At 32.8% G+C, this 13,356-nt stretch overlaps 2 protein-coding genes across 3 annotated transcripts; one reads left to right on the forward strand and one right to left on the reverse strand.

Annotated features, from left to right (window-relative positions):
* Positions 1-4,041: 4,041 nt before the first annotated feature.
* Positions 4,042-8,323, forward strand: LOC119607280 (tryptophan 5-hydroxylase 1). Its single transcript, XM_037961145.1, has 9 exons — positions 4,042-4,287; positions 4,354-4,563; positions 6,319-6,469; positions 6,538-6,703; positions 6,769-6,819; positions 6,874-7,155; positions 7,215-7,341; positions 7,396-7,628; positions 7,682-8,323. The coding sequence occupies exons 1-9, from the start codon at positions 4,150-4,152 to the stop codon at positions 7,992-7,994; spliced, it is 1,671 nt and encodes a 556-aa protein (XP_037817073.1). The 5' UTR covers positions 4,042-4,149; the 3' UTR covers positions 7,995-8,323.
* Positions 8,324-8,336: 13 nt separating this feature from the next.
* LOC119607281 lies at positions 8,337-12,780 on the reverse strand. Of its 2 annotated transcripts, none has more exons than XM_037961148.1 (3): positions 12,378-12,780; positions 11,495-11,566; positions 8,337-8,733 (listed from the first exon to the last, which is right to left on the reverse strand). In XM_037961148.1, exons 2-3 carry the CDS (start codon positions 11,512-11,514, stop codon positions 8,376-8,378), a joined length of 378 nt encoding a protein of 125 aa, XP_037817076.1. In that variant the 5' UTR covers positions 11,515-11,566; positions 12,378-12,780; the 3' UTR covers positions 8,337-8,375. The 2 variants fall into 2 exon arrangements, with proteins under 2 accessions (XP_037817076.1, XP_037817074.1); XM_037961146.1 differs by having other exon boundaries at positions 8,337-8,745; positions 12,378-12,779.
* Between the last annotated feature and the right edge of the window lie 576 nt (positions 12,781-13,356).

Below are 13,356 nucleotides of genomic sequence, written 5' to 3' on the forward strand. Positions count from 1 at the left end.
CGAAATGGAATTGCTTTTTCTAACGATATATTTTTTGGTTGGAGAATACCTTTTATCGAGCGATGGGGAAACGTAATCGAAATACGGAATAGTGAGGAATAATAAAGTTTTAATAGTTTTAACAAAAATTTGTAATTAATATGAAATTGTTTTCTTTAATCCCTTTAAAAATCTATCCACTTGTCGCTATCTGCTTAAATTTAAAGAAATATGTATAATATCATTATTTACATATAAAAATATTGACAAAATAATAAACAATAAATTGTAAACAAACGTGTGAAATTTTGATTTTAAATATTATCAATAAACAGTTGCCGTTATTTAAACAAAATCTTATCTTTTTAAATATGGCCACTTAAGTGAGCAATTGGCAATATAAATTATTAAAAGTATACAAGTATTTAAGATTCTATAAATATATTTATTTGTTAATTGATATTAAATGAAAAATTTTGATTTAGTGCAATGAACTGCAATGAAAGACACATCTACGTTAAGAGACCCGTGCCAAACTAATTTTACGGCCTCGATGAAAAAATTTAAGATTTGAATTTTATCTATTAAGTAATTTAATTAATTCAATAAATTTTGGTATTTTTTTAAAAGTTCGGCTTGTAGGCATTTGGTTTAGTTGTCTCCACAGTTTTTGATTTGGTTAATAACAATTAGAAGTCCTCTAAAAACCGAGTTTCGCTTGAGATTAGAAGTTATTATATACATAACGTCTTTTTATAATAACTTAATCTTTTAATCTTAATTTTTAATTAATCTTAAAGTTCTTCATGCTAAATTTTAAGATTCTAGCTCTAATAGTTTCCTTGATAAACGAGTTTTTAAGTTATATGTATGAGTGGTACACGCCCCTAAAATCTAGTCCATCAATTTATTACCAAAAACCTTCACATGGACGTGCAAAATTTTAGATGTAATGGTCTTTTAGATATACTATTTTTTTTAAATTGATTCATATCGGAGATACCAAGACGCCTTTATGAAAGCCCGCCCATTTTTTAATAAATATTCACATATATGTTAAAGATCTTTGTGTAAAATTTTAAGATTCTAACCCCAATAGTTTTCCAAATAAATTAGTATTTAGTATTTAATTCATATGGGAGGTACCACGCCCTCTATTGCTAGTCCGCATATATTTTGTTCTAAATATTCACATTGATACTAAATTGTCTTTGAAAAAAATTGAGGACTCTAGCTGCTATATTTCCTCAGATATACCTATTTAAGATTTTTATTATATGGGAGGTGCCACGCCCACTGTAACTAGGCTACCTATTTTATCCCCATGTATTCATATGGATGTCAAAGTTGTCCATAAAAGGACTCTAGCTCTTGCAGTTTCTGAATATCATGACATCTGCGTCTATATGTTTAATTGAGTTTAAAGCCATCAAAAGGAATACAGAAGGGATTATAATCCATTTCGAATGCAAATAGCATTTGTAATAGTAATAACAAGTTGTGGCATTCCCAGTTTGGAAATCCCACCTGCCCTTAGTAAAGTGGAAGATATAAAAGTCTGTACAGAGACTTAGTTGCATCTGCTACAGAATGATGGAAATATAAAATCCCGAATAGACGTCTTGAGCTAATTCTTAGATCACATTCGTTATTCATTATAGAGTGTAGGAGACCTCAATGCGACTACTGCTTGCAGGAGTAAATGTCGTTGTACTGTGTGCCTACATTAGTTATAATACCCAGACTAGTTCGAGAATTGAATTGGCGGATTATGGGGCCTGTCACAGAATTCCATTCCAATCGAAAGTGGAATTATTTTTTCTATTTTTCATCTTCCAACGAACGACCTTTTCTGAATGAAACACTGTTTTTTAAGTTTTAATAAATTTATTTACTATGTAATAAATCCACATTCGATCGGAATGGGTAATTCTTTATATTAACATTGGCGGGAGTTGTGTGTATTGATTCAGAAACATTTTGATTTAGAAAACATATTATAAAAATACATTCCAGGAAAACTTATTTTAAATACTCAGTTGTATCTATATATGAACATAGGAAAGAGATTGATATCGTTGTATAAGAAACCTGACACTCGTTTTAAATATTAAGTCGGGAGCTATTAGATCATATTAATAAAATAATTGTATTGTGTGTCCCTTGAAGCTATTTTCAGTTCTTTATGTTCCTTATTTGATTTGAATTACTCTTATTCATGCAGGAATAACATCTTTTTAGCGGCCATTTTGTTGAACCAATATTTGTCCAAATTAGTTGTCAGTATTCAACGACACGTAAAAATTATAAAATTGTTCTATCAAAAAATCAAGGTTGGCAGCGGTATCGGTATTTTAACTTATTTCGGTATTGATATTTTAGTGTTATCGGTATTTTGGCTTAATTCGGTAACGATATCTAAACGTTATCGCTGTTTTGACTTATACCGAAGTATTGGTATTTTAGCTTAATCGGTATTTTGAATTATTTCGTTATTACTATTTTTGAGTTATCGGTATTTCGACTTATTTCGGTATTGGTATTTTAGCGGTAACGATAGCTTAGCGTTAATGGTTGCCAACCTTGCAAAAAAGTCATCTTCAGCGATGTAGTCTTCTTTTGGTGGAATGTTACGTCAACTAATGAAAATTTATCGAATTTGGAACTATGCCAATCGTCATGAGATCCAACTGTACATCTCGTTACATTTTGGCAAGAGATCCAAGAGTATTCTATACATCAATAGCACATTGGCCTCCGAGATTGTATGATTTGAGTCTGTTGAACTTTCGGAGTTTTCTAAAGTAGTAGGTGTATGCGTATAAGCTATTCAGAGTTAATATATTCAATGCTATCGGTCAATATCAATTCGGGAGTGTCAGCCAGAGAAGCGGAGGCATATATTTAAAGTTAGGGCAGCTTAATTAAAGTCCCCAGTAAATCTTTATAAAAAAGTATTTAACATTTGTCTGAGTTTAAATATTTCAAAAATATATTTCTCGAAAACTTAATTGATTTATTTAAAAAGACATCAGAAACAATAGATATATGTTTGTATATAGTATATCAGATTTATCATTTAAAAACAGCAACAAAATTCATAACCATAAAAGAAGTTTGCACAACATTTGACGTCACACTTACTACTTGGTTTGTTAAAACTTTCAGATACAAAAGTTTCAGAGAGCCTGTTTTTTCAGTTATTTAACCAATCAGAGTTTATAACAAACACCTACACAGATACATCTACTTACACATGAACACGCACACATACACATTTACATTTTGCCATTTACTTTAATGCACTACTGAGGAAGATGAAGGTGGTTGGTTGATGTATTCCAAAGTTTAAAAAGATCGAAATGCCAAGAAGTGAATAGTAGTAGTAGAACAATTTAAATATTTGTAACATCATTAAAGAAAAAAATCATTAAGATGACACAGATATTTTGGATAGAAAGAAATCAAAGAAGGATAATTATGTGCATGAATATGAATATTGAATAAATACATACATACATACATACATACATACATACATACATACATACATACATACATACATACATACATACATACATACATACATACATACATACATACATACATACATACATACATACATACGTACATGAATAATGGGTATGAGTCTTTACTTTAATCACGATGAAGATAATGTCAAAAACAAAAAAGTAAAGATGACCGGGCGGGCTACCAACGGAATTTAAAAGGCAAGATTTAAATAAATATAAGATAAACTATTTACACACTTTAAGCGCTCCAGTGGTAGTATTTAACATGGCCAATTTACACATTATAGTATAACACATACACCCATAAAATAAATGAGTGAACACATACATACATATTTTAAGTAAATGTGCATGTGTTTGGTTATATGTATAAAAAAGTCCTGATAATATATACAATTGAATATGTATGTTTTTTCAAGTATCCTTCCAACTGTTGCTTTTTTTCATTGACTTGCTGTTGTTGTAGATGATGCCACTGAAGATGATGGCGCAACAGTATAAAAGCCCAAATAATGTACAGGATTATTTTAGTCGTTGCGTGAAATTCACTTAGAACGTTTGTTGGTTACTTGGATAGAATCATAGACAAAGGAGCAATTATTAACAAAAAAAGTAATAAAAGTGAAAATTAAATAAAATGAGTGCTTCGGGTAAAAGTTTATTGGGCTTGTGGCTCTATCGAAGTGGCGAACAAGAATGGGCTGTTAAACAAGGCAGTCCATTGCATAAACAACGTTCAAGTAGTAAGGATAGTTCTGGAAGTCCTGCTAGTATTGTAAGAATAAACAAGTTTAATGTTTCCCAAGGATTTTAAAAGAAAATAATAATTGTGTTGTCTTAGGATAAATCTGGCTTAAGTGTTAAAAATAAAGAAAATCCGGTGGTGAATGAGGAATTTTTCCAATATGGTGCTGTTGGCGATAGAGTTTCGATAATTTTCACTCTAAAGAATCAAGTGGGTAATTTGGCTCGAGCTTTGCAGGTTTTTCAAGAGCTGGGCATAAATGTTTTACATTTGGAATTGTCACCTTTGGAGAGTGCTACGAATCAGGTGTGTGCAACTTTTGGGCTATAGATTTTGTTTAGCCGTTTTATTTGTATTCGAAATTAGATCAACGGGGAAATAAAGGCCATGAATCCGAGAATTGTAGGTTGGAAATTCCGATTGAGATTATATGCCTTCTTCTTTGACTTTCAGCATCGTTCAGTCCTCGGGTCGACGATTGACGCTTAATAAAACAAAAAATAGCACCTTTATTCCGTTGTAGCTCATATCTGAATTGGAGATATTGATATTATCAAAAGGATATAATGAATTCAGTGCGCTCCTTTATATGGAATTATCCGATGCTCAGAAACTCATTCTTCTGAACGCAATTTCTTAAATTTATCAAATCATTGTTTCTAATGGTTGAAATATCTGATATAACATTGTTCCTTGGAAATGATCTAGAAAGTATTCTATTATTTCAGCATATTCGCTGTATTCTCTGTGATAGTCAGATTCCGCTTGCCGATCATAGTCCTAGATATCCAGAGAGAATTGGATGTTCAAAAAACGAATTAACGACAAATTACGGCATTCGAAATCGATGAAAATTTCCATTTAAATACTATAGAGATTTCGCTTGACATCGAATGCCGCAATTAGAACTCTGAAAAGCATTTCTGAATAACTTTATGATCAGATAAAGGGGTTTTCATTAAGATTTATGTATTCTATTCCGAATTCTTTCATAATTTACAATTTTATTTTCAAAGTTTTCATTACGTTGAGCAACATACTCGTTTAATCATCCAGTCTTCGGATCGACGATTAACGCTTAATTATTAGTGTTTTAATCTGAGGGTGAAAGGAAGTTGAAGATATATAACTAGGCCACTGTCGGGCCTGTTCTGTACTTCTTTATATGGAAGTATTGGTGAAGAAAATTACTTTCAAAAAGCAATTACCCTTCGATGCTCTGAAACTTTATCTCCTGGTCGCAGTTCCAAATATCTGTATTTGTCAGATTCCGCTTGTCTGGTAGGGTCCACAGTCCTGAATATTCAATGAGAAATGGACGTTCAAAAAATGAATTAACGGCAAATTACGGCATATCGATGGAAATTCCCATTAAAATACTATTTAAACTTCGATTGATATCAAATTCCGTAAAAGGACTCTGAAAAGCATTTCTGAATATTACGACCAGATGAAGGGGTTTTCATTAAGAGTGATTCATTTTTTTTAAATTTCTTGAATAGGAGTGAAATTGGCCTAGAAATTCTTTCACAATTTTCAAAGTTATTGTTTCGCAAGATTCGGTTGGATTCGGATGGACGAACGTGCGATTTAACCTCTTCAGAATTTTTTCTTTTATCGCCGTAGACATCGAACTTTAGAGGAGTTTAACACCAACATAGTGAACGCGAAATTTTAAGTGTTTTGGATGATTTGTTGAGTCATGAAGATTTGGTCTATAGTTTTCCCTTATTGAATATTCAATTTTCAGAAACGCAATAAATTTATCAGTATTTCCAGAAATCCAAAAAGTTTTACATTCATTTCGGACTCTTAACAAATAATACCAATAATTTAAGGGACCAATAATCTCGAATAGTTTTGAAAATCTTTATTAGATTTCCAACAACTAAAAAACTATAAGTTATATAGGGTCTTCAAAAGAAGCCTTAGAAACTATGTCTAACTAAATCGAAATTAGAATTGGAAATTAAAACCAATTAGATGCCTTAATTTCCCGTTGATCTGGTACGAATAAAAAATTGTGAGAAAATATTAAATTTTTATAAAATATAAACCCAGGCTGATGTGTTAGTGGATGTGGAATGTGATCAAAAGCGTTTGGATCAGGTGTTGCAAATGCTAAATCGGGAGGTACATTCGGTAAACTATACATCGGTGGATAAAAATGCAATAGTAAGGGCGCCATCTTTATCGGCCTGCTCTAGTTTTGGTGTGTACTTGTTAGACTTTTCGCTAAAAATATTTTACTATATAGTTTTTGTTCTTGTTTCTCAAAAGATTTCGGTGAAATGGTTTGGTTTCCACGCAAAATCTCCGATTTAGATAAGGCACAAAATGTTTTAATGTATGGCTCTGAGTTAGATGCTGATCATCCTGGTTTTAAGGATCCCGTTTATCGCAAAAGAAGAGAGAAGTTTTATACCATAGCTATGAATTTTAAACAGTAAGTAATTTGGGAAAAAGTTTTGAAAATTTCAAAAAATATATATATATATCTTATTAATTAAGTGGCAACCCAATACCACGTGTTGAATATACTCCCGAAGAGGTCAAAACTTGGTAAGTTTTATAATTTGGCGGAAGAGAAATAGTTTTAATTGTATATATTTAAAGGGGTACCGTGTTTCGTGAGCTGCATCGTTTGTATGTTAAATATGCTGTGCCCGAATATATGGAAAATTGGCCGGAATTGGTAAAATATTGTGGTTATAGGGAGGATAATGTACCTCAACTGCAGGATGTTAGTACTTTTCTAAAACGTAAAACTGGTTTCCAGTTAAGACCTGTAGCGGGTTATTTATCACCTAGAGATTTTCTTTCGGGTTTGGCATTTCGTGTTTTCCATTGTACCCAATATATAAGACATTCATCAGATCCATTTTATACTCCTGAACCGTAAGTTTTGATAAGATATAATAGTGTTAAAAATAACTAAAGTTCTCTTTTTTAAAAAGTGACTGCTGTCATGAATTATTGGGCCACATGCCTCTATTGGCCAATTCTAGTTTTGCTCAATTTTCCCAAGAAATTGGTTTAGCTTCTTTGGGCGCCTCCGATGCAGATATTGAGAAATTGGCAACGGTGGGTAAAAGTCCGATTAGAGTGAGGTTATTTTAAACCCTTTTTGAATTTCAGCTTTATTTCTTTACTGTTGAGTTTGGTTTATGTCATCAACCCGATAATAGTTTTAAGGTTTATGGCGCTGGCTTGTTAAGTTCCGTGGCTGAACTGCAGCATGCCATTGCCGCTAAAGAGAAGATTAAAAAATTTGATCCCGAAATCACTTGTAAAGAAGAATGTATTATAACTTCTTATCAAAATGCTTACTATTATACCGACTCTTTTGAAGAGGCCAAAGAGCAAATGAGGTGAGTACCTGATCCAGCAATTGAGTATCTTTAAACAATTTTGATTCTTCCAGATTATTTGCCGAAAGCATACAACGTCCATTTGGTGTACGCTATAACCCCTATACCCAAAGCGTTGAGGTACTATCGAATGCCCAGAAAATAACAGCGGTGGTTAGTGAACTCAAAGGGGACTTGAGTATCGTTTGCTCAGCCTTGCGTAAGATATCGGCAACCGATGAGAATTTAGATGTTGAAAGTATTGCCCATATGCTGCAGACAACTTTGAATGTTAGAGGTGGAGATAAAAGTCCCAACAGTGCTATAAGCCCCGATAATTCAGATACTTCACAACATTCCATAGTGGAGAATGGAGAACAACAGTAAATAATCCAAGGACAAATGTTAAGGACCACGATTTACAAATAAATGCAACATGTTTAGGGACCAATATGTAATATTTAGAAAAAATATTTTGTAGTTTTAATTTTTTTGGAATTTATCCACTCTATAACACATATTTATGTACCAGTACTTGTATGGATCCAGTATATATTGTAATAACTCCAAAATCAAATTTTAAAATTATTAAAGCCACTTTTATTTAAGTAAATCTATATTAATATTGGCTTAAAATTAATTAATAACAAGTCATATTCTATTTAAATTGCTTAAACAAAAAACACACAAATTATTAAATGCTTCTTTAAATGTCTAACTAGTTGAGTATTGAATTCTAGTTAAGGAAATCGTTTTAATTTTTAATATTTATTTATATAAAACATCACAGTCACTGCTTATAACAAACGTGCGATAGAGTAAATTAGAGGAACATTGTATGAAATAGTTGGGTATAGTCCATAGACTAAAGGCACTCCATTGCGGCCTTAAACGTTTCTTTAGGCTACTCAACACACGAAATACACTGAATTTATGATACCAACAGTGTTTTAGGCTGGTTTTATTCTCGCTTATTTCGAGACGTTGCACTTTTTTCGTTGCCTGTTGTTGGGGAAATTTTTCTTTCATTTCAACGCGTGGTGCGATTTGTATTTGATCTACTGTTTCACATATATCCTCGTTACTCAATAGAATACCCGCAACAATATACATTAATTTGAAATATCTGTAAGAAAATCTAAAAATAGGTTAAAAAAAGTTTTGGGTTTATATAATGTTGGAGTACTTTAAAGTAGTCCAAACTTTTTTTCACGTTAATTACAATTATAGAAGAGGATATCTTATATATATCGACCAATTGTCTACATTCGATAAATGGAAGACATTATTACACGGTGGAGAATCTTTGGGACCATTAATTAAGAAGACTACTTAAAGGACATCGGACGTGTACCATACCAGACAAAGAATTTGTTGGGAACTTTGGGACACTGAATCTATATAGAATATCATGTTCAAGCGGAACGGTAGAGCCAATAATCGTATGAATCTGTTTCTACACAGATGAGTCTGAACTGGGACACAAAACGGGCATGTGGTTTGAACTGAAAATCCAGTAATGTACTACCTAATTATAACACTAACCAACAGTCAGAAGACGACTAAGGCGATAAGGTCAAATCTAAATGTTCCTTGAGATTCTTTGGAATCATTCAGTAAGAAGGATACTTAATAAACATCGGTCGTGTCCGATCGCATAACAGACACTGAATTTGTTGGGAACTAATAATCGTGGGAATCTCTTGATACACGGATGGCTCTGAACTGGGACACAAAACGGGCATGTGGTTCTAAACTGAAAATCTAGTAAGGTACTACCTTCTTAATTACAACTCTAACCAACATAGGTTAATATATTTATCAACAGTCAGAAGGCGACTAAGACGATAACGTCAAATCTAAATATTCCTTGAGATTCTTTGGAACTATTAAGTAAGAAGGCTACTTAATGGACATCGGACTTTGAATTTGTTAGGAGATTTATGACACTGATTCCAGGTAGAATAACATGTCTAAGCGGAACGGTAGAGCTAATTATATCTGTTGCTACACGGCTATGAAAGTCCGAATATAGTTGTTGTAAAGGAAGGTGAACTCAAGGATGCTAACCTAACCCAATAGTTCGGGGAAATCTTCGCTAGCTATTTAACCTACCACTTAGGGTTTCACCTAGCCAAACGACTAATCAGGTGAATAGCAATTTTAATAAGTGTTCGTCCTAGGAGAAGTAAATCGTCATTCTACAGTTTACAAAGAGACGGTCAGAATGCTAGCCCAAAAGAGTCAATAAATGGCAATAAAATTTTTCCTTTAAAGTTTCTGTTTAAGTATCTACTCTCTATATAGAGAGAGACAGTGAAGTGACATCTATCTCCGCTATTTCTTACAAAAGAGAAACTAAAGAGAGGACTATCTTCACTTTCGCTTTCAAAGAATACTTTCGTGATGTAAGACCTATTAGAGCCATTCAGGTGGTTAGACGTTAGTGGAAATTACTGTAATTTTCAAGTACATTGACTCTTTGTCAATTGTCGGATGCTCGACCAAAGCAGTCAGTACATGGTAATGTAGCTTTTCGCTTATGTTTTAGTATCTATTCTGTTGATTACTTGGGGATTGTGGGCTTATCGTCCACTTATCAGTCCTGAACCATTCTTTGGTAACCCACAAAGATGCGAATCGTAGGTGGAATTGGAATTTGCCCGCCACTGGGAAGCTGCAACAGGGCTTAGACAGACAAAGCGCTCAATTACGCTATTAAGGGGAAAATTCTAAAAGTTGCTATCGCTTTACAAAAGCGATCTCAGAATACTAACTGATGACTCTGAACTGGGATACAAAACGGGCATGTGGTTTGAACTGAAAATCCTGCATTAAAGATCCAAAACAGGGTCGCAGTGTTTAGGGCCCTCTCTAATCTAATATACTTGGAGATAGTAAAGTGATGATTATCTCTGCTTTAGCTTGAAAAGGGGACACTAAAGAATGGACTGTTTTGACTCTCGTTAACAAAGATTAAGTTTGTGAATTAGAGCCACCGAGGTGGTTAGACCTTAGAGGAAATGACTATAGTTTTGGAATGCATTGATTCTTTGTCGAATAGCAGGGAAGAGAGGGCGAGAGAATAATTATACTGTTGGTGGAAATACAAATATCGTATGAGGTAATCCTAATCAGAAGGCTCTTCAGAAGGACCAAGTGTGAGGTTTGTGTAATGGTAAATATTCTGAGTGGATACCCTGAATTATGGGCACAACTATACAAAATTGGACGAGCAGATTTTGACTTATATGAAAGTAAAACTCTGGAATACTTTCATTGTCTTTACCAGGCTTTCATTGAAATAAGATTCAAATATTTTGAGAGCGATATTACATCTCTCACGAACACTAACGGAAAATTTTAAGGAACTTCATCCAGAATACAGAGTTTCTGAACATTGGACAATCACTATATAAGATTTTTTCCACTAACATTTACCATGTAAAGGAGAGCACAACAGACCCGATACTGGTCTAGGTGTATTTTAAAAAACTTCGTACCGGAATTTTTGTTAATAAACATCGGAAATAGTAGAGTACAAAACATGCCCAATAGTGATCTAGTTAGTTAGTTAGTTAGTTTGAAAGGAGGATGTATATACATCAAATCCGAAGAAATACACCTAGGCCTCTATCGGGCCTGTTGTGCGCTCCTTAACCAGTGCCTCAGGTGGGAATCGAACCCACCACCTCCGGTCTACCAGACTAGAACACTAACCACTAACCTACCGGAGGCCACAACCTACCGGAGGCCACAGTGATCTAGAAATATTTTTTTGATATCTCCTTCCATAATTGCAGTTACATAGTTCATATAAAAGTAAATTTTGGAAAACTCTAAGAGGTTCCATTTTAATTAATAAAATCAATTAATCATTAACTTACCTGACGGTTCGTGACATCATTATATATTTTTGGGGTATAATTGTTTTAAACGTTAAATTTTTGACGTAGAGTCTAAAGTAAGAATGAAATAAAAAAAATTGCAATTATTAATATATATTTTATATAGAATTTGGTGATAATAGAAATACATGTGTATTAGGAGGGTCTCAACAAAATTAAAATTAATTGTTCCATTCTTTAAACTTTGATTTTATATATTTATCAGTTAGTGGGAAAGATCATAAACGAGGTTTTTCTTTTCCTTTCCCTTCAGATTCATAATTAAAAATGTATTTGTTGTTTGGGACTGTAATAAATTCATGTTGTCATTACATAAAACGTCATAGAAGGACTAGTCAATTTTGACTAAACATTGCCCAGGGTACAAACATGAATTCTCTTCTAAAATGAGCGTCAATATATAGTTTTACGTTAACTTGCACTAATACATTGTTGATAAATTTAACTCTCATTTACAATGTTCTCTTTCTGCCCATCACAGACATAGGCTTATCCATCTCCTAAATATTGCAAATCTGAACAAATGGCCTTTTCTTAATAAAAGTATTTTGTAAAATTTTACTTTTTTTAATCCAAACAATGAACACTTTCCTAATGCTATATAATTTTAATAGACAATATTAGAATCGAAATAGGTTTTTGTCTAATATTTTAAAATGTACATGCGTTTTGCAAAAAAATTGATAACAATTATTAAATTAACTAGGTACACAAACAACAAATATTTTTTTAAACAAATCTAAAGAAAAAATAAATAATCTATGTATCTGTGAGATTTATTTTTAAAAACATTTTTACACAATTACTCTCATAATGCAAATATTATTTATTATTATTCTAATAAAAAAAAAAACACGCTTACGCCGAGAGGAAGTTGGTTGAATGATGATGAATGGACTGCAATAATAACAAAAACAAAAAATTCTAAACTTAAAACGGCCGTCTACACATTTGCCCTTGGTTCTATACTTTTCGTTTAGTTTTGTTTTTTTTTAATTTTTTGTACTTCGCTCTGATTCTCTTTCTAATTCTTTAAATCCCGATAAAGTTAATCGCACACACTTTTTTTGGCTTTTTCGTATTGATTTACTGGATGTTCATTCGTTGTGTACTCTCAAAGTATTTAAATTAGACTGATGAGATCATATTATTGAACAAAAGAAAAATGTCTAAATATTTTGGTACTTATTGAAAGATCATCATATTGCATGTCTCCCGATTTGTTGATTTCAAGACGATCAGTTCAAGTGATAAGAAAGATTGTTTTCAAATGGTGGCTACTGAAATAACTAATTCAAACAGACAAAAAATAAAAGTTTTGTGAATTAAATATTCTAATAGTTACACTGATACCTCGTTGTTCGATCTTGTAAACGATAGTCAGTATCTAAGGCAACAGAAATTAACAAGACTTCACTTCCACTCCGGAACGAACCGACTCATACTCGGCTAAAGATTGTCAAACCAGCAACAGCTGTATCAAAAGAAAGTTTTTTCCCCAGGAATGAACTGTTACAACAACAACAAAACTTTCGATTCGAAAACGACTATAGTCTAGTCTATAGTCTAGTCTATGGTCTAGTCTATAGTCTAGTCTATAGTCTAGTCTATAGTCTAGTCTATGGTCTAGTCCAGCGGTTCCCACCGATTTTTACTTCGCGGACCCCTTGAAGAACTTATTTAATTTCGCGGACCCCCATACATATTTTGATATTCTATTGTTCTAAATAATTGTCCATCCGAAAATTGACCTAGTCCATTAATCCCTAGGTCTAATAAATGTAGAGATGTCATATCTATAAAATATTCCCGTACATTGAGAATATATAATATTTCAGATA

The sequence above is a fragment of the Lucilia sericata genome, unplaced genomic scaffold (genome assembly GCF_015586225.1).
Source record: "Lucilia sericata isolate MDLA Ls3-8-SP2 unplaced genomic scaffold, ASM1558622v1 Contig000682F_arrow, whole genome shotgun sequence".
NCBI lineage: Eukaryota > Metazoa > Arthropoda > Insecta > Diptera > Calliphoridae > Lucilia > Lucilia sericata.

Bases quoted from the DNA above. Each gene is read 5' to 3' on its own strand.
- LOC119607281 (XM_037961146.1), bottom strand. From the start codon at position 11,514: ATGATGTCACGAACCGTCAG. The intron at 8,746-11,494 runs GTAAGTTAATGA...ACCTATTTTTAG, and splicing joins ATGATGTCACGAACCGTCAG to ATTTTCTTACAGATATTTCA.
- LOC119607280 (XM_037961145.1), top strand. From the start codon at position 4,150: ATGAGTGCTTCGGGTAAAAGTTTATTGGGCTTGTGGCTCTATCGAAGT. The intron at 6,704-6,768 runs GTAAGTAATTTG...TTATTAATTAAG, and splicing joins ATAGCTATGAATTTTAAACA to TGGCAACCCAATACCACGTG. The intron at 7,342-7,395 runs GTGGGTAAAAGT...TTTGAATTTCAG, and splicing joins ATATTGAGAAATTGGCAACG to CTTTATTTCTTTACTGTTGA.